The following is a 21,884-nucleotide window of genomic DNA, read 5'->3' as shown; positions in this document are numbered from 1 at the left end:
CCACGCTTGCGTCTCAATGCTCCTATGGTAAAATAACAGCATCTCCCTCAAGCGCAGTAAAATAATGGGGGTTGATCTTTTTCTAAATCAGCTGCGTTGTTTTATTTGCATAGGATTAGATATGCATGAGCTGCTCTGCATGGATTTGCAAAATTCATGCATGTAAATGTTATGCAAAGCAGCTCATTGTAATAGGGACATGTTTCAGGCTGAAAAATCACACGACACACAGGGTTTAATCATCAGTAAATCTATACCTGAGACAATGGAGAGTGATGAGATGGATCACATCCGGGCACTGTAGGAAGTTACTTGAGATCATGGGGGATGAAGTGATTTGTCTAACGTCTCAAGAAGTGGCAGTGGAATTTGAATTTTGCTGGATATGGTTTACAGTCCACTGTACTAGCCATTAGGCTACTCCTTATCAAATGGATCTAAAGGGGGCAGTCATGAGGGATAATTGTTTTCATGACGTGTGGAGATTAAAGAAGCACCATCTTATAAATTTAGAGATAGGAGGGCTGTGCTGGTGAGTGGGCATGATGTGTGGAAATGCCATGTTGCTGTCCTTTTGCCCCCCCTCCCCCCCCAATAGATGCCACTGGGCCAAAGGATTATGTGAATACAAGTATCGAGAACAGGCCCGACTAGGCCTAAAAATGTATTAGAATTCACCTATAGTAGGTGTTTATTTTTTTGTTTTGTTTTTTAATGCTGAGTCTCTCTTTAAGCTCCTTCTCTGATCTGTCCTGCCAGTTCCACTCATCTCTTACTAGGCTGATGTTCTGTTTTAGGTTTATTGGCTTATTGTATTTACATTAAGTCTTAATAAATTATTTTTATGATAATAAAAGAAAAATGAGCTGATTGTGAGGAATTGCAGAACTTTGCAAGGCTGAGGGACTGAGCATACAAATAGATGAAATGTGATGTCCAAAGTGATGCACACAAGTGAAAAATAAGCCTACAATATCTGTACACAATGCAGGGTTCCACATTAGGAGTGACTCAGGGAAAGAATCTTGGAGTCATTGTGGACAATACGTGGAAATCCTCAGCTCAGCGTGAAGGAGAGATAAAAAAAAAAAAAAAGCAAACAGAGCGTTAAGAATTATTCTGGACGGAACAGCAAATAAAAGTGGGAATAACATAATGCCTCTTTATTGATCCATAGTGTGGCCACATCTTGAGTATTGTGTGCAATTCTGATTGCCCCATCTCAAAACAGATCATATAGCAGAACAAAAACAGGTGCAAGGAAGGGCAACACAGACAACTGATGAAGGGATGGAACAGCTCCCTTATGAAGAAAGGCTAAATAGGTTGGGGCATTTCAACCTAGGAAAGAGACAACTGAGAGGGAATATAAGTCTACAAAATCATGAGTGGAAAGAAGCAGGTGAATAGGGAATGGTTATTTACCCTTTCAAATAATACTAGGACTAGGGCACACCCACGAAACTAATTGGATTTCAAATAAATTTTAAAAGTATTTTTTCAGTGCCCAAAGAAGCTGTGGAATTTTTTTTTTCAGGGGACAAGGTGAAAGCTAATAGCATAGCTGGGATTAAGAAAGGTTTGAACAAGTTTCTGGAGGATAGGTCCATGAACAATTGTTAGCCAGACAGATTTGGGGAATCACTGTCTCATAGATAGAGGAGTGAGCAACAAGTAATGGATTTCCTCATTAAGAGCTTCCAAGTACTTCCCAGTGACCTGGACAGGCCGCGGTAGGAGACAAGATCTGACCCATTGGTGTGACCCAGCATGGAGCTTATATTCTCAGTCCTATTGCACAAATCACATGTATCATAGTGCATGGTCACCAAATGACCCTACTGCAAACTCTGCGTCATCATGGTGTACTGTCATGCAATGATTGTATTGTGCAAGCCATTTGCTGTCGCAATGCACTATCCCCCAATCGATTCTCGCTACCTTTTCTTTCAATCTGATTTTCCTCATTAGGTTGACGGCTGATCACTGAGAAATGTCCAACAACATGGCCAAAATCGCCGAGGCTCGGAAAACAGTGGAGCAGCTGAAGCTTGAAGTCAACATTGATCGCATGAAGGTCAACTCCTAGTTTCTTTCCTGTGTTCCTCACCCTCAACTGCCTTCTGGTGACCTCGAGTTGCCTGAGGGCTGGAAGCCTCTTCTCTGCTGCTCCGTATCCATTCAGTCAGGGGTACCCCTACAGCAGTACACGCACAACCCCTGTCACTCTGCCAGCTCTGATCCAATCCTGGGTTTCTAACCACACAAACTCCTCCTTTTCCACAGGTATCAAAAGCTGCTGCGGACCTCTTAGCCTTCTGTGAAGCTCACGCCAAGGAAGATCCCCTGGTGACCCCGGTACCTTCGGCGGAGAACCCCTTCCGAGAGAAGCGTCTCTTTTGTGTCCTGCTGTGACCCCCCACACCCAAGATCCATGACCCTCTCCCCCCTTCTCCCCAGCATCTCACCTTAGCTGGGTAAAATCAACTCCCAAATAAGAAGCAGATCCTGGGATGAGAGAGTATCTGGTGCACAGAGGGCCTGATTTACTTAAGCATTTTTCCCACAGAGACAGGATAGGAGAAAAAGCCTCAGTAAATCCACCCCTAAGTGAGAAGTTTCCATTTCTAACATGGTAACAAGAATCATCCCCATTCCCAGTCCTGTTATTTCAGGCCCCTACAATCCATCACCCCCTAAAGAACTCTGAAGTGTCACAACTTCTGGAAGGAGCTTTTAGACCAGTACCTGGTTTTTTAATTCACAAACCCAGTGCATTGTGGGATGTGTAAAAATAAAAAAGAAATGTTATATTTCTAGATCATATTTCAATTTTAGTTGAACAGTTTATAACATTTTTCAGGTAAAGGTCCATGCCCCAGAGAGCTTAAAAGCTAGTGGATACCTGAGACAACAGGAGATAAAGTGACTTGCCCAAGGACATAAGGAGTGTTAGCAGAAGTGGGATTTAAGCCCTGGTTTGCAACCCATTGCTCTAACACTAGGTCATTCCTTCCCTCAAAATATAGAAATAGTTTGGATTTTTAGCCCGCTCTTCCAAATAATGCTCAAGAGGGCTTACAGCATTATTAGTAATTTGTCCATTGGCAATTGGGAGGGGGGTGTCAGAAAGCCAGGACTGGCCCAGAGTCTTGTTCCACTGGACGAGCCGGATCACTTTGCAACTCAGTATGTAGAAAAGGTCCTGCCACTTCACCCAGGTCAACTGAACAGGCTCACCCAGTCCTGGTTTCACCAGCAGTGCACCCAATGAATGCTCAGTTCCTGTTTTTCTTAGGAAGACAGAGACTGCATATCCATAGATGCACTGGAGGTACAACCAGGCCAGGTCCAGCCAGACCTCACAACACTGTGATGTGCTCCTTTTACTCATAAGCTGGTGGCAGGAGAACAACACTGACTTTTCTGTGTAAGCAGGTGGTCAGCAGGCTCCCGGGGTTTGTACTCTTTATTCCCTACCCTTGGGGGCTGCTCAGTGATAAACTCAGCAGGCTTTCTGACAAACTGCTTAACATCAGTGCATGTGCTGTTCCACAATGGGATGGGAAGAGAGTTTTGTCACCAGTGCCATAGAGACCTCCGAGGTAGGGTTACCAGATAGCTCCAAGACATCGGGGATAGGCTAGGGGGCCCAACCAGGACTGGCTCGGCTTCTCTCTGATGACTAGGAGCCATCTGGTCTCCACTAGGCTGGGCCGTGGAAGTTTATTTGGCCTGGTGGTGCAGTGTCCTTGTGCTTATCACACCTGACATTATAAACTCCCAGGGGGCAGCATCTTTAGCTGTCTCAAGCCATAGGCAGGAGGTCCTGTTAACCCTCTCCTTCCCCTGTGTAAATGTGCATTGCCTGTAACTGCTGGAGCAAATAAAGACCATAAAAATTCTCTGGGTCTGATCTCTTGAGAGTGGGGTGTATGGGGGTGGATTTTAAACCAGGGTGCAGATCAGGGTACAAGTCAGGGGAGACACAAGAAGGGAAGGGATTCTGTCTCTGCCGAGGATCTTCTCTTCTGCCTATGCTGTCCACTGGAGCTGGTGGAGTCCTCTCACTTAGTTGATGGGAATAGAAATAGCCATGACAGCACATCCTGACCACTAGAGAGAGGTCCCCACACTAACACTGATTCTTTCAAACCCAAAAAAGTTTTCAAAAGGGCTCCTAGAGGTTTCATGAAACCCAGGCATAGAATATGATGGAAGAGAAGGACATATTCTCGGATAACTTTGGCCTTAACCAGCGATATTCAAAATAATATTAGTCGATTAAGGGGTAAAAAAAACAACAAATTGTGGGTCTACTGGCCCTAGCACAGCACCCCCCCCCCTCTCCCCCTCCTCCATCCCACCCAAGCTTCAGCTGCTTGGCCCTCCTGGGCCTAGACTGCAGCCTCCTCGCTAAAACCCCCTCCCTCTCATCACTTTAAAAATATAAGGGCCAGGGCAGGTGCCAGTCACTTTCCCTCCCCCCCCCCACGCAGGCTCCATCTAATTTGTTAAAAATCATTTTTTCCTGGGCCCCTTTCTCCCTCCAAACCTAACACTTAACCTCCCACTCTCCCGGCACCTTAATTCAGTCCAGATGGCAATAGCGGCCTCCCTTGACGCAGGACCAGTGCCTCATAAGTAACTCCACCTTTCAGCTGGGTGATTAGAATGGGCGTGTACACTATGCCAGTGCAAGTACAGGGTCTCCAGGGATGGGGAAATAGCAAATATCACTTTTGCAGCAAAAAAAAGGAGTTTCTAAAATCCCTGGTTAAATTCTGGCCAGAATGGTGGCGTTACATTTCTCAGTTCCACCTTACGTGATTGCTGAGCGCTTTAGATGAACTTCTCTGCAGATTTTCACAGCTCCGCCTGGACTCAGTCATCATTGCTCTCTTTCTCTTTTCCTCGGTGTCTGACTTGAAACAAGGAGAACCCAACTTTTATTTCCAGGCTTTACAGAAGCCACTACAGTTGGTTAAGAAGTCTCAAAGTAAAGTTAGTTTACTTCAATTTAAAAATACGAATCCAGGCCAAGATGGTGAAAATTAAAAAAAAAAAAAAAGCATCAAAATGATAAGAGTTAGAAAAATCACAGTTTCCTTGTTTATTCTGTGTCTCCTTCCTTTTGCACCACCGTCCATGTCCAAAACTCCCTCCCCTTGAAGGGTAGGGAAACTGGAGAGTAGTTCCAGCATGAACTGGACAAAAAGATGAAAAAAATCAACAAGTTCCAAATCCTAAAAAGGTTCAACAAGTCAAAAAATCTCAAACTGTAATCCAGCTCTCACAATCTCTTCAAGACTCTTGACTTCTCCTCAAAAGACTCGACCTTTCTCTTTATCTTTGCTGTCAGCGGTCACTCAGGGGAAAAGATCTTTGCTGCAGACCTTCTGGATACTGGGGGGACGCCCTTCCTTCCAGACTGATCAATCTTCTTCAAAACTTCTCTTCCAAGACTGAAATGTATTCCCTTTCCTCCTCCAGGGATGAGGCAGTGATCATCCAACCCTCTCCTTCTCTCTTTCCAACCTTCTAAACCAGTGGTTCCTAAACCTGTCCTGGGGACCCCCCAGCCACTCAAGTTTCCAGGACATCATAATTTGAATGTGAGAGAAGCAATGTATGCAAATCTATCTCATGCATATTCATTGCAGAGAGCCAGAAAACCCGACTGGCTGGGGCTCCCCCAGGACAGGTTTGGGAACCTCAGCTAAAAACTACTCAGCATACCCCACTGGTGGGGATACAGCCAGGGGAGGATTCTCAGAAAACAGAAATCCCCTTCCACTGCTGTGGGAAACTGTTAGTGAGAGGCAAAGCCGGGTCAGACATATTCATTGTGGATATCCTGAAAAAGAGACCAGCGTAGCCCAGCCCTGGTATGGCCAATGCCCTGTGGTATCACAGGTCAGACTTGCAAACTAACAGAACGCAGATTCAGGTAGCTTTATTGGCAGGGCAATTTTACATGTGCTTCCAAAGTAACGTACACAAAGGCTAAGAAAATTACAAAATGATAACAAAGAGGAGCAAAGCCCTTGCTAGTACCAGTTATAAGGAGTTGTGAATAATTTTACTTTTCTAAACTGGAGCCAGTAAAGGGAGTCGGAGAGTGTACAGATATTCCTAATCATAAAACAATTCCTCTGCCACTGTTTCCCAATCTTTTGAAACCCAAGGCACACCTACATAACAAAAATGTTGTGTGGCACACCAGCCTCCATGGGGCAAGCAATGCAGACATAGGGAGGATTTATGGCCAGAAGAAGAGCTGGGGAAGCACTGAGAGCCCCACCAGTCTCTTCCAAATTGTAAAACAAAGGACAAAGACACACATGAACCCATCACAATGGACCAGCACCCTCTGTATAGAAGTGCAGGAGAAGGAAGAAGTCAGCGTGAGCACGCTCTGTTATCTTGACTGCTGTCATGGGGCTGCCAGAGCTCCCGCTCTGCTGCCGCTGCACTCAGAGGGAGAACGACATCTGTGCTCGGTGCATGCTTTGCCCTCTCATTCAGCCTGGGAGTAGGACACAGCTGGAAGGATCAGAGGAGCTTCAGGAAGGAAAAAGATAAGGAGGTGCTGTGTGCACAAAGCAGAGCCCGGCTATCCATGCCCTGCATACTGGCCACTCATTCTCAAACAGCAGGGCTTCTGCTGTAGCTAGGAAAGAGAGCCACGCGTGATTCACTCTTCTTAAAAAGGAGCTACTGCACATTTAAGATCCGCTGCTGGTGTTCCTTGTTACTCTGAGGTGCTGGTCAGGATCTGAGCGTCAGGCCAGTGGTGACTTTTCCGTGGCATTCCTGATCAGGTCTGAAGGTACACCAGTGCCATGGCACACTGGTTGGGAAACACTGCCCTATGCCACATTGATCTAAGGGGGTCACCAAAGAGGCCCCCACATTAATGACTTCAGTGTCTCCCCAGGCAATAGTAAAGGAGTGTTGTGGTATGTCTGACACTCCCCAGCGGGACGTCTCTTTCTGAACTGAGTGCTTTAACAAAATTCAGGAGCCTACTTGGCCCTGGTTGCTTCAGGAACTGTCTCTCCAAGGGAGAGGTCTCCTGCCCTTGGTGGAGTTTCCAGGATCTAGGGAGATCTTATTTTGGGGTTCAGGAGTTTATTCCTGAGATAATTCCAGAGACCCAAAGAAGAGGTCTTGAGGAAGAGGGGAGTTAATTCAATATTCCTTAAGTGAGAAATCTTCAGTGTCTGGACACTGATTATCTTTGTGGGGAGTCAGAAGGTAGATGCCTTGCAGGGAGACAGTCCCACAGAGCTGCTGTGCACAGGAAAGCATCAGGTCAGGATCTACTGAAGGGTATCGGGAGTTCCCATTTCATACTGGGAAGGAGTCTGCATCCAGTTTGCAGGTACCACTACCAGGGAGGGTGAAGAGGACCTACTGCCAGGGAGTGCAGATTTATCAGTGACTATCAGTGATTTTTCATCTGGAACTTTATTATTTCTGTATTGGTGTGCATTAGACAATAGTGAACCACTTGTGATTTTATTCCTGCAATCACATTTTCAGAAAGAGGAATGCATTTTCCATAACAGCTGTGTGCCTGTGTGTTTCTTTTTGCTGGACTAGTGCAGAAGACATTCAGGAAATCTCTAGAGCCTTGAAAAATGTTTCCTTTTCTCGGGAGAAGAACCCCAGCAGCATGGGTCAGAAGGTGGTCCAGGAACTCCCCAGTGAGCCCCAGACCCCAATAAGCCAGTGGGACAGGGCCTACATTCATTAGTGCTCAACTGTTTTGGGGCCAGTAATAATAATAATAAAAAAAAAAAGCCAAGCACATGACATTGGCTGAAAATTTGTCTCTTTACTGCCTAACTGGAGCCTTAGTTTTAGGATAAAACTAGATGCCTAAAATGGAAGCCCCTAAACTGACCCCACCCACTTCTAGCCACCTGGGGAGAAGGTAAGTGATGACAGGCAGATTTTCGTTTGGGGAGATCTAAACACCTGGTGTCTTAAGGTAAGCACCATGAGCTTTTCAATAGCCTCATAGTTCAGAGGCTGGAAGTTGTAAGAGTTTATTTCTGCTGTGTGCGTGAGCTTGCAGTCATTAGATGGCACCACAGGCCAAGAAATTTTAACATGATTATGTGCATTACTAATCAGTATCAGATACATAGAAACACAGAAATGACGGCAGAAGAAGACCAAACGGCCCATTCAGTCTGCCCAGCAAGCTTTCGCACTTTTTTTCTTTCACATACTTGCCTGTTTCTACACAAGCTGTTAAATGAAAAAATAAAGGTTCCCACCCCCTCCCTGGCTTAATCATATGCCCTGGGGTCTTCACAGGGCAGCAGCAATCCAGCTGGATCCCTTTTTGCAGGACATCAGATCCAGACCTGGTTTTGTTGTCCCCTCCCCCCAAACATGGCTTTGCCTATCTGATTTTCCTAGAGACAATCAGCAGGAAGCTATAAGTCCATACATGCGATGGGGTGAAGTCAGGCCTGGATCTGCTTGGCCTGCCACTAGGAAGTTTTCTGGCCCATGCCCTATACGGGTCCCAAGCCCCGCTCTGTCTAAGGTGCAGAGACTTGAGGCTGGCATGAAAAGCACAAAGTTCAGTTGTCACCTACCCGCACCGACCATCACCTTGCCCTACCAGCTGCAGCCACCAGGTGTCAGCAGAGTCACATATCAACGCGGCATAGCCCTCGACCTAAACAACATTGGTGGATATAACCTTAGCTGAAGTCACAAGAACGGGCTTTTAGAAAATTGTTTATTTTTGCAATCATTTCAAGAAAACAGAAAATGAAATACACATGGAGAGAAATTATACTAATTAAACACCGAAGAAACTATATTCCATGCATTGTTTCCTAGTAGCTCACAACTACAAGGATGAGGTGCAATGCAGAAAACAAAGGAGCAAAAACCGAGAAATCAGACAAAACTGCACCAAACAGTAACTTCACATTATTAAGGAGTGCTCTATATGGACCTAAAGAGCGTTCACCACCATCGAGTTAGATATCTATCATTCGGCAAAAATATGGGGAGGGTATTTTTAGGATCTTTACATACAAGGAAAGAGGTATTTACCCTTGTAGGAAGCTTGTTTGAGAAACTCCTCCACTGCCACCCCCGTGCGGGTAAAAACGTGTGAGCTCTTACCGGCGGGGGAGGCAAACTCTGCACCTACCTCAAAGCTGGGGCAAAATTCCCACATTCCCCTTCCAGCACGCATTTTCCAAAGCTACCTCTAGGGGGCGTTTCCCTTTGAAAAGCAGCCTGCAGGAGCTAAGGCTGTGCTCAGAATTGCTCCCTGCTTGACTCGGCTGACTGTCATGTGCTTTCCCCCCTCAATGCGACTAGAACAGTTCCTGGAAGACTGGACAGGCCCGTTAACAATTATTAGGCAGACAGACTGGGGTATCTCCGCCTCTTACTTCTCTGCCCGGTATTTCCTAGTGACTTGGACTGGCCACTGTCACAGACAGGATGCTGGACTCGCTGGACCCTTGGTCTGACCCAGCATGGTACTGCTTATGGGCTTATGTAGCGCCTCTTGGTTAGTACATTTCTTTCCAGGGAGATAACACACCTTCTGTGTTTCTGTGGGCATTCCCGGTCCCACAAGGTTGTGCTTCTTTTTACATTTCTTCTGGAGAAATCTAAGGGTAAATTAAAAAAAAACAAAAAACAGAGGTTTAAAATATTGCATGGTTTGTTTGTTTTTTTTTTTACAAGCCTTCAGTGTATTTTGCATAGTCCCCCCAGTCTTTGACCAATGCCAGACTCCTGTTGATCTGCACGAAGAGTGTTCTTCCAGGGTTACTTTATGTCTTTGGACCCTCAGTTGTGCATCATTAAAAGCTGCAGCCAAATCTTGGATACAAATAGTCACTGAAACTCATAACAGGTTCAGGTTTCTAGCTGTCTCAGGAGACTTCAAACTTTGAGGGTTCCCCTCTGCCATTGCAGACCACTGTTGATGATGCCTCCCTCTCTCCTCTCTCCCCCAGCCAATGGTGCTCAGCATCTCTTTCCCCAGTAGCATTGCTAAGGGGCCGATGCAATTTTCGCGGAAAGCGGGCGCTGACTTTTCAGCGCCTGCTTTCTTAATGCACATATTTCTTAATGCACATATGGCGCCCGAAATAGGCAACTTAGGGAGTCACGCTAGCAAGGAGGTGCTAGGGTCGCTTGCGCGATCTTCGCGCCACCTTGCTAATGCGACCCCGCGGTGGCTGCCTGTTAGGAAGACCGACGCCGGTAAACTCGGCGGCTGTTTTCATTACTAGCAGACGGCCGATTATGAAAACTGACGCCTAGTTTACCGGCATCAGTCTTCAATAACTTGGCTGTCTGCTGAGGTATTTTGTTTGTTTTTTTCTGAAGAAGTACAGAAAAGCAGAAAAAACTGCTTTTCTGTACTTCTTTTACATGCTCAGCTATTAACGCCTGCTCCAGGCCTGCATTAAGGGGTGGATTAGCGCCTATTTAACCCGCGTGTGAGTGCACTGTATTGCATCGGCCCCTAAGTGCTTGGGAAATCCAGGACACAGGCTGTAGCTCCTTTTTCTCCCCTCTAGGATTGCCAGCTTTTCCATAGACCAGGACTGGATGCTTGAGGTTCTATGGGGAGGGGAGACCTTGACCCTCCCACCATTTGCATAAATTAGCATATATTTGCCATTGCTTCTGAACCTGCCCCTTTTATTCTAGCATCCCCAGAACAGTGGCAATCAAAAATCAACCAATGGAACAACAGGGCCATCAATGATGAGTGATGCACTCATGAATCAACGTGAAACACCACAAAAATGATGGAACATAATCAGCAGATGTATACATTCCTTTACTTGTATATGCAAATGTGTATTATGGGGTCATTGCTCATTCTTACCAATGTTATGGAAATATTATGAGTGCATTAATCATCCATACCCTTCACTGACCTCTTCTTAAAGGGTTCTCACAGCTGGCAATGGGACTCAAGCATAGTACAGCATTACATACAGCCTTTGGGTTACAGTATTGTAGATGTAAAAATTTTGCTGTCTAATTTGATGCTGAAAACAAATTGACAATGAATCCTTTGAAACAAAGTGACTTACAAGTACAATACAGTAAACCTCCCATTCCAAAACAGCACTAAATGCCAGCACTCAAACAGAAATAACCCTATTAATGAAAAGGCAACACTGCAAATATTATACCAGGCTCTAGAACACCAATATACCTTCTTTTAGGGAAACAGATCAATCCAAGCTACTATAGCTCTCTACACAGAAACTACACGCTAGCAGAATACCTCATCTCAGTCACACAGAATGCAGATAAACCCCTCACCAACCACAGACTAAAGAGACCATAAGTATAATGAGAAATGTGTAGACATAAAATGGACTGTAAACCGCAATAAGTCAAATTCTCTATGCAATACAACAATGGAAAAACAGAAACATCACCATTCCATATAATACATCAAACAAGAAAATCAAGTAATATAAAACATCATAATGATAAAGCCATATTCATAAAAAGAATAAATATTTCAAAACAGCTGACAAAAAGAATATCCAGTTATTAAAAGCCCATATCAATTTTTTTTATGAATTTCTCAAACTCAGATAAAATATTTCAAAACAGCAGATACATGAAATAATATGTAATAGTTAGAACAAATAAGGATTAAAAAATCCCTCAGTTTCCATACGTAATAACTTCTGATATCCTGTCACCCTGAGATTTTCATGGATTAGTGAGAGGAGAGGGGTAAAGGGTTCACAAATTTTCTCCTCTCTCATACACAATATGCTCTCCAACACACACACTCCCTTACTCACATATGTTCTCACCCACACATGCTCTCTCTCTCTCACACACACATACTTTCTAAGACATGCTCTCTCACACACACTCATATGCTCTCTCACACACACTCTCACATGCTCTCTCATACACATACACTCACTCTCTCTCACATGCTCACACACATACATATGGTCTCACACACACACACACACACATGCTTGCTTTCTCTCTTTCTCTTTCTCTCTGCCCTGAATGTGTAGGCAGAAACAGCCTCCTCCTTGGGCCCAAGCAGCATGTCTCACACAAACACACATGCCTTTTCACATGCTCTCACACACACATATGCTGTCTCACATGCTTACACACACACAAACACATGCTTTCTCTCACACACACAGACATGCTTTCTCTCTCTTGCTCAAACACACACACACACACATGTTTTGTCTTTTACACATAGACATGTTCTCTCTCTCACATGCTAATTTCTCATTCACACACACACATGCTGTCTCATAGACACACATACACACACGCACACTGCTCTCACACATAAACACTCACTCACTCCCCAAAATGTGTAGGATGTAGGCAGCAGCAGCCTCCTTTCTTTGACAATGCAGGCAACAGCATCGTCCTTTCTTCAGTGATGCAGACAACAGCCGCCTTTCTCCAGCCACACAGGCCTGGCCAAAGCAGCAGTCCACTTTGGCTGTGGGCCCAGCCAATACCAGCAACCTCATGCCGCACACACAGTAGCCTTGTTCCCTGTGCAGCCTGACCGATGCAGAAGTCTCCTTCAGCTGCATAGTCCAGCTCACAGTAGCAGCCTCCTTCCCCTTGTGGGCCTGACTGATCGAAGCCTTCTTCAGCTGCATGGGCCCTGCTGACAGCACTCTCTTCTCTTCCCTTGGCAGGGAGCAGGGACCCAGCAGAGCACACGTGGCCTTGACTCCCAAAGCAGCGCATCATAAATGGGAGATTGAAACAAAACCATAGCGGGTGCCAATGCTGGGACTCAGAGCTTTGGATTTGGATTTGGATTTCGTTACCACGGGACATCGTTACCATGTCCCGTGGTAACGATGCTTCTGTCTCTCCCCCACTGTTGATACCTCCTGGTGAGCTTGAGCCTTCCCCCGCTTCATTTCAGCACCTCCACCACTGCTAACACATCTGTTCAGCTCCTCAAATATTACACTGGCCAATTGCAAGGTGGCTCAAGGGAGCGAGTGGGCGCTACCACATGGCCCCACCTTATCCTCTTACTCTGCAAGTGTGTCTGATCCATGGCTAACCAGCACGGCAGTGAGAAAAAGAAGAGCGCAGCAGTGAGGGGGGAAAAGTGAGGAACTGGGGAGTACTGGTGAGGAAGGGGGGGAAGCAGAGAGTGATTTTGGCACTTCTTGCAGTTTGTCACCTGGATCAGTCCAGCCCTGAGAAGAAACTCTATAATGCACATTCATACAGAATTAAAAAAGTGACAGAGCGGTGGGAAAGCGTTGGGCACTGTCATGTGGAAGGTTGCCGGATCGAGCCCCGGCTTACTTGGGTTAGCTGGGGTTCAGGATGCCTAGGGGCCGGATTTAGGGCTCATGATTTCAGGGATCCGGAAGGTGCATGGCTCCTAGCCCAGGACCGATTGGCATAAACAGACTTTGGGAGGGGTTATAAAACAAGGGAAATACGTTGTGAATGAAGGCTCCTGGTTCCAGATTCCAGCCCTGGTTCTGATTGAGCTGGAAGTGCAAAGGAGCAGGAAGAAACTGCTGGGTCAAAAAAAAAAAAAAAAGCAAGAATTAGAAAAATAATAATAATGCAACCCCCACCTTTCATCGGAGGTCACCTTCCAGGGATGGAACAAACTTTCTGCAGCCCCGGAACCAGCAAAAAACAGAGATCAAATCCACAGGAACCAGCAAAGCTGGGAGGCCCAAGGGGAGGCTTGCATTCAATAAAAACAATTAAAATCAGAGGTCCACACCAAACTGTTGTTCCAAAAGATAGAGAGACGTTGTCCAAGAAAACCAAAAATACAGTCCAAGCAGTGCAGAATAATAATAGGAAAAACAGCTTCAGTAGCACAAGTCCAAACCAACAGCAAACAGCTTCTTCCTTCCAAACCTCCAGATCTATCTCGGATGTTACTCGCAGTTCTTTTATCTTCAAGAAGCAGACAGAGAAAATCCCCAACCACCTAATCCATCTCAGCACCTGCAAAATAAGCAGGAACAAGACAAGGCCACCCAGGAAAACTAGGTCCTTTCTGTCGCATTTTTCCTTCCGGCTCGGCAGCACTTGCACTTGCATGGGGCCCTTGTGACCCACTCAGGCAGTCTCGGGCTGTGCCAGGCTGGATCGGGTATTTCTACGAGGATTCCTCCCGGAAGGATCCGGATGACAGCGTACACCCTGACATGACCATCGGTCTCCTTGTCTCGTCACACAGCCGTCCAGGCTTCCACTGCCTGCATTGCTGCCTCATCGTGACTTGTACCATGGGGTGATTCCTGGACAGCCCCTGGCAAACTGCATCATTTATGATCTGGGAATAAATCTCATCCTGTACCCGCTCCTCACGGTTTAGTTCCACAATACTCAAGGCCTAAGGTGCCTTACATATCTACATTAATTAAACACTTCCATTGTCGCATAAGCAGATATTTAAAATGAAAATAAAAACATATTTCCCCACAACGTTCTGTGCTTTCATCTTCTGGATTCTTCTGACTCCTTTCCCTGTTTTCTTTCCATTTATGTTCCTTCTCTGACTCTCCTTTTTCCAGTTCTTCCGCTCCCTCCAGCTGACATTTTCTTTTACCTCTCTGCCTTTCTTCCTTCCATCAACTCTTTACATCTCGCGTTCTTTTGCATCTCATATTTTTTAATCTCCTACTCTTCTATCCCCATCTTCTTCCTCCATCTCCTCAAGCAGGCTTCTCTTTTCCACCCAGTTATTTATGCCTTACCTTCTCCCAGTCTTCCCTTTTCCCTCCTTCCATCTCTCTGTCTCCCTCCTGCTCCCTCTGACCCTGTCCTCTACCCCTCCCTCTTCTTTTGTGCCCTATTTGTCATTCCTCTTCCCCACCCTCACTTTGTTCCTCCGCCTCTCTCTTCCTTCTCTCAACCCTCTGTCCCTCTCCCCTCTGCCTCTCCCCTCCCTCCTCCTCTCACCTGTGGCTACCTTCCATCCTCTGTTTTTGACCCTTCCCTCCTTCTCTCTCACTTTCCTCCCTCCTTCCTTTGCCCCCTTCTATCTTTCTCTGCTTCCTCCCTTTTGGCCTCCTTTGCCTTTCCCCTTCTTCTGTCCATGGCTCTTGTCTGCCCTCTCCTCCTCCCTTCTCCCTTCTCCCATCGCTTTTCCCTTTCTCCCCCCGAGCTCCTGCCAAACTCCGTCCCTCTCCCTTTCCTCCATGGATGCTAGGCTTTCAGGAGCAATAAGCCTTCTGTATGTTTGTTGTGCAAAGCTGTCCTAATACAATGCACCAGTTCTCTTGGGCAGCACAAGGAACAATTTATGGGGGTGTTAAAGCAGTGTAAAAGAGAGGGTTAACAGAAGAAAGAGCTGCTGTGTGTTAAATACTTCTTTCTCTAGTGACTGTAGCTGGCAGAGCAAAGAGAAGAAGAGTCAATGAATTAGCAGTCCTAACATTATTTCTCTATCCCTCTCCAAAATAAACTGGCTATAGTGTAGAGACAGCTAGAAACTCAGCTCTTCTTAGAGGTATGGAGACAAAGCAGGTCAAAGCACTTAAAACAGCAAATTCTAAGAGACAAAAATAAAGAAACTCATGGTGACATGCAGTACTGCTTATCTGTGCACACGATAAACGTGAAGACACTAAGGCTGATATTTAGTACGCCGGCAAGCGGAGAAGTTATCCAACTCAAGTTAGCTGGATAACTTGTACTGGATATTCGGCAGGAGAAACAGAAACCACAACCTTTGGAACATTTATGCCCAACTCCCCAGCTCCTAACCCTTGAAAACAAGTACAAATAATTACTAGTGTAGCGCCTGATCCCCCCCCCCCCCCCCCCCCACCACCACCACTCAACCCTCCAAATTATAAAAATCTAGTGGGTCCTGCTGACCGAGGGCAGCCCCTTCTACCTCGGTTTTCAGTTTAAATCGCAATCCCCTTCTGCTCCCCTCTCACCTGTTACCAAATGTAAAGCTCCCCCCCCCCCCCCCACCCATGGGAGGGGTCACATAAAAAAACTACCTCTCAACCGTGTACTTTACAATCAGGCCGATACAATAGGAGTGCGGGGGAACGGGCGCTCAGTGGTGAGCGCCCACTCTCCCAACGCGCGCCCAGCCACCTCCCCTGTATTTAAATGAGGGGGGTCGCGCTAATAAGGAGGCGCTAGGGACGACAGCGCGACCCTAGCGCCTCCTCATTAGCGGAAACCCAGGAGAGGTGGCCGTCAGCGGGTTCAGGAAACCGACGCTCAATTTTATGAGTCTCGGTTTTCCGAGCCCGTTGACAGCCATGGGTTAGGAAAACGGACTCCGGTAAAACTGAGCGTCCGTTCTCCTAAGCTGACCGGCCGGCACATTTTTTTTATTTTTTATTTTTTTATTTTTTAAACGTTTTTTGGTTCCTCCGACTTGATATCGCTAGGACGTTAAGTTGGAGTGTATTCAGAAAAGCACTATTTTCTGCTTTTCTGTACACTTTTTCCTGACTGTAAAATGCGCGGCTTGACCGCACATTTCTTTTTCACTATCTCGGGTTCATAACTAATAGCCTTATCCACATGCATTTGCATGTGATGAGCGCTATTAGTTTCGAGGGGGTTGGATGCATGTTTTTTACCCGCTAAACCCCTTACAGTATAAGGGGTAGTGGACGCATGTCGAAAACAGGCGTCCAACTACGTGTTAAACACTTTACAGTATCAGCCTGAATGAGCATGTGGAGCAGGCACACACGACAAAAGATTATCCCAGGGATGGGCAGGAGAAGCTCGGGAAGAAAATAAAAAGTATTTTAAATGCAGCCACACTAACACCTTTCACCACATCCTCTGGCAACAAATTCCAGAGCTTAATTATGTGTTATTAGTTTTAAATGTATCTCCTAGAAACTCTTTGAAAGAGTAAACAACTGATTAATATTTACTTGTTCCACTCCACTCATTATTTTATAGCCCTCTATCAGAGGGGACTAGACCTTTCCTCATAGGGGAATTGTCCCATCCCCTTTATCATTTTGGTTGCTGTTCAGATGCGGTCACTCATAGAGCCATACAGCGGCATTATGGTATTCTCTGTTTTATTCTCCAGTCCTTTCCTCATAAATCCTAGCATTCTATTTGCTTTTTTGGCTGCTGCCGCACACTGAGCAGAGGATTTCAACATATTATCCACGATTACGCTAGATCCTTTTCCTGGGTAGTGACTGCTAATGAGAAACCTTACATCTTGTAGCTATAATTTGGAGTCTGACCTTTTCGGTGATTTACAATGCTGGGAAGGGGGGAAGTGGGGTCATTTTCATTATTGAGAGTATGTCTGTGTTAGAGACAAAGATACACACACACACACACTCTCTCTCTCTCTCTGTCCCACAGACAAAGCATGTCTGGGTGAGTGTGTCTCTCACTCTCTCTGACACAGACACACAAACACTCTCTCTGACATGCTACTGTTGTTCTGCTGCTTATGTGCTCACACAGTGAGACCCCCAGTCCATCACTGCTGAATCAAGATGTGACGTTCTTGCTTGCCCCATTCTGCAGCAGCCTCCTCCCTTTCCCAATCCCATGCTCTAGGAGGCTCGCTGGTTCCACAGCCAACTGCTTCTCTCAGAGCTCAGTGCAGTCACCTCAGACAGACGTCTCCCCAACACTGCATAGGCACTTCCGCCAGGCTTACCCCTTCCTTCCTGTGCCTGTAGCTTGCCTTCACGTCTCCACAACTCTCCCACCATTGACTGCAGGCTTTTATGGTTCCCTAGGTCCCGCTCTGCCTACTGACTCCAGGGGAGGGGGGGGACCAGAAGTAATCCCTGGGTTTATAAAAAAGAAAATTAAGCCCTGTTCAAGACTAGGGAGAGCCACTAACCCAAAGTAGCCCAGCTCCAGATGGAATCCTGCTTTTCCTTGTGCAGCTAGGACTGGTGCAAGGGTATTAGGTGTCCTAGGTGAACCTTACAGCCTTGCACACACTCCTGGCCCGACTCTTCCCATAAATAATTGAAAAATATGCATTTATAGTAACAGATTTTACATGAAAAAGAATATTCAGTGTTCTAAGATAAACATATCACTTACAACATGTATATTATTTACATGCACTGCTATGGTATCAACCAGAAAACTTTGCAAAAAAAGACACCTGTAGCCATATGGTATTAAGACTATTGTAAAGCATGTCAGCGGTCAGAAAGCTTTAAGTAAACTGAATTACAATATAGTAAATCTCCCAATATAGTAAATCTCCCAGCACTCAAAAAGTAACAACCCTACTTATGAAAAGGCAACACTGCAAATATTACACCAGGCCCTAAAACACCAATATACCTAATATTAGGAAAACAGAACAAGCCAAGCTTTTATAGATCCCTTCACAGAAACTACCTGCTAGCAGAATACCTCACCTGAGTCACACATGCAGAACACACAGACCCTCACAAAATACAGAATAAAGAGACAACTAGAAACGTGCAGAAAAAAAAATTGAATTTGAAACCATAACAAGACAGACTCCATATGCAATGCAACAGTGGAAAAACAAAAACATCACCATTCCTTATTAATCATCAAACAATAAATCCAAGATATATAAACCATCAATCATAATAGTAAAACCATACTCATAAAAAGAATAAATATTTCAAAGCAGCTGATGAATGGAACATCTAATGATTTAAATTTTAGCTATTTTAAAATGTTATTTATTTCAAAATTGTGTCTGGATTATATCTGTTGTTACTCAAATTTTATGTATTGTAAACTGTTACGATGGTATTTCCTAGTGACAGTATAGAAAACTTAATAAATAAATAAATAAATAAAAACATACAACAGTTTTTTTTTAAATTTCCCAAACATCAATAAAACATTTCAAAACAGCAGACACATCAAATAACACCAAATAATTAAAATTAAGGCTAAAAAAAAATCCCCTTCTCTCCATACCTGGGAATTTTAGACTCCAGTCACCCTGAGATTGTCATGGATTAGTCAGGGATAGGAGGTATGCACAGACTTTCTCCTCTCTCTTATATACTTTAAACACACACTCTAACGTTCATTCTTATACAAACTCCCTTATATTCTCTCTCACATGCATGCTGAGTGGTTCACAAACTCTGGCTCACACACACATGTTCACTGACTTGCTCTTGCTCTCACATATGCTCATTGGCATGCTCCTTCTCTCACCCACCATATGCTCACTGGCTCACTCACTCTCACTCACACACATGCTCTGGAAACCATAGCAAACCTGACTGCATTATGCAGTGCAACAATGGAAAAACAGAAACATCATCATTCCTCATAAAACATTAAGCAATAAAGTCAAGAGATATAAAACATCGTTCATAATATTAAAACCACGCAGGAAACAGCCAATGAACATCCAATAATTAAAATGACTCAAATGTTTTCTAATATTTCCCAAACCCCAAACTAATAAAAACAAAAAACATTCCCCATTCACCCTACCTGGGAACCTTTGGTTTCCATTTACCCCCAAGATTGCTGTGGACTTGTGGGGGAGGATAGGAGAATGCACAAAGTTTCTCCTTTCTCTCGTATTCACACACTCTGTAACACATTTACAGCAACAAGCTCCCTCCCACATACATTCTCTTCCTCCCTCTCTCTCTTCCTCCCACACATCCTGTGTATCCCACAGTCTCACTCATTGTCACCAGCTGGATGGGGTCTGCCAGCAAACCCACCAGTGCCTGTTTCTTTGGCCATTGCCCCCCTCCCCCCTGCCGCTGCTGCGGTGGCCCATCTGGGTCTCAACTGCTGCTACCCCATCCCTTCCCTCTCACCCATCCTTCTGTAAAAGGTTATTATTCTCACAGAATACACAGCCCACTTATTTACAAGTACAGTATAAGCAATACAAGCATACAAGATTACATTTTTGCATTGCGAATATATACAATGATTATTTCCATGGCGTACAAAATTCTTCACGTAAACTAAATAACTCCTTTCCATCCCTTCATTCACCCCACTCTGCACTCTCCTCCATTTACTCGTCCCTCTCATTCACTCCCCCTCACAACTCTTCTCTTTGCCCTCTCATTCCTCCCTCTACTTCTCCTCTCCTTTCCCATCCTCACTTGCTGGGTCCAGGCAGGTCTTTCTTTCCATGGTGGGACCTTGCCTCCCTGCCAGCAGCTCTGCTATTGCAATGCCCAGTGGTTCTTTGTTTGCTGGGGGGAGGGGGGAAGCCTGGCCTCTGCCTGATCCCATCTTCCTTCCCTCATTCACCCACATCCCTTTCCCTTTCTCTTCCTTCTCACTCACCCACACCCCCTTCCCCTTTCCTTCTTTCCCCTCTCACTTACCCCCTTCCCTTCCCTCTCCTTCAGTCCTCCCCCAGTCACGCGTCTTCCTTGTACTGACGTGCTGTTCTGGCTGGAGGCTGGAAACCCCTCTGGTGCGCCATTCTTCTTTTTTGCTGGTGGGGTGTGGGAGCCCGACCAGTATCTCATCAAACAGCGCTGCACCACCTGCGCGGAACCTTCTGTCTGCCTGGCACATCAGCAAATCCCTCCGCCCTCTTCCTGCCAGTGGGTGTGGGAACCCCAGTTACACCTCACCTACCCATGTTCCTGCGGGGACTTTTAAGTTGCTTTTTGACTGGGAAATGAGTCGGTCACTGCAGGGCTGGTTTGTTTTTTTTGGGGGGGGGGGGGTACCGTTTCTATCACCCCAAAACTTGCTGCCTAAGTTGACCTCCTTACCCTGCCTAATGATAGAACTGCCTCTGCAGCAGGCATTTGACCTCCGAGTCATTCCTTCTTAGTCCTGGGACTGAGGATCTCTAGTAAGGGGGGGGGGGGGGGGGGAGATCTTCTTTTTTTTTTAACTTTATTTTCAAGCTGTGGGACATACAGAAGTAAAACAACATATTCACAACATAATTGTACATGTCAACAATAAACATGAAGAAGATTGAATTTACACAAAAGAAACGACAAGCGTTTCCAACATATACACAGGACACCCAATCACACAACATTCGCACCTATTAAACCTAAAATACTGACAATTTAACCCCAGTGAGTAGCAATACCCAGTCATTTTAAATGATCTCTTACATGGGTAGGCAATAGACCATAAAAAGTCATCCCTGCTTGTTTATAATCTTGGGATATACAATCTCTAGCCTCTCTATATGCATCCAATCGGACATCAATTGAGTCCAAAGAGAAAAGAGAGGAGGCTCCAGCTGTATGCAGCATTTCATAATAATGCCACCCTTGTAAATCTCATCAAGCCTTTGGAGACAGATAAAGGAGAAAGGGAAGAGCCTAATAACAGAAAGCGATCATTGGGGAGGTCATTGAGGTACATGTTGAGGCAGGTGGGGCTCAGAAGCTGTTACTGTCAGCGATTGCTTAAAGGGGAGGTCAGCAGCTGGGGAAACTGTAGCCTGAAGAAACAGTCTGCAGGGGGGTAACCCGCTCTGGGCGGGACGGTTACTGCCCTTAGCAGAAGCAGGGGGATTAGTATCCTCAACCAATAAGCCTTGTCACTTTTGAGGCAACTGCAACATTGCTCGCAGCTTCGGCGATTGGATTCAGACGGCAGCCAGCACAGGCTCCGACTTTTATAGTCTGGGGGTACTGATATGCAGACATAACGGAAAAGCACAGCACTGCTTCTACGGCCAAGTCCAAAAGCAAAGCAAGTCAGCATTGCTGGGATTTTAAGGAAGCCTCCTCACCCAGTAAAAAATGTTGTTTGCAGTCATTTTTATGGGTTTGACAGTTGCTTGGTTTTGGTTTGTAAATATTTCTATCCTTATCATAAGGATTGGGGGTAACTGCACGTACTACCCTTAAGAGAAACTTGGGGGTGACCCACATGGAACAGTA

General features: G+C 45.5%; 1 protein-coding gene across 1 annotated transcript; it reads left to right on the top strand.

The window, feature by feature from the left end:
* The first annotated feature begins 1,993 nt into the window (after window positions 1-1,993).
* Window positions 1,994-2,415, top strand: GNG8 (G protein subunit gamma 8). Its single transcript, XM_029571573.1, has 2 exons — window positions 1,994-2,077; window positions 2,287-2,415. The coding sequence occupies exons 1-2, from the start codon at window positions 1,994-1,996 to the stop codon at window positions 2,413-2,415; spliced, it is 213 nt and encodes a 70-aa protein (XP_029427433.1).
* Window positions 2,416-21,884: the final 19,469 nt, after the last annotated feature.

Source organism: Rhinatrema bivittatum, chromosome 11, assembly GCF_901001135.1.
Source record: "Rhinatrema bivittatum chromosome 11, aRhiBiv1.1, whole genome shotgun sequence".
NCBI classification, from domain to species: domain Eukaryota; kingdom Metazoa; phylum Chordata; class Amphibia; order Gymnophiona; family Rhinatrematidae; genus Rhinatrema; species Rhinatrema bivittatum.
This window is presented reverse-complemented; position numbering and strand designations above follow the sequence as displayed.

Excerpts from the sequence above, each read along its gene's own strand:
- GNG8 (XM_029571573.1), top strand. The coding sequence starts at position 1,994 with ATGTCCAACAACATGGCCAAAATCGCCGAGGCTCGGAAAACAGTGGAG. Across the intron at positions 2,078-2,286 it reads TCAACATTGATCGCATGAAG|GTATCAAAAGCTGCTGCGGA; the intron begins GTCAACTCCTAG and ends CCTTTTCCACAG.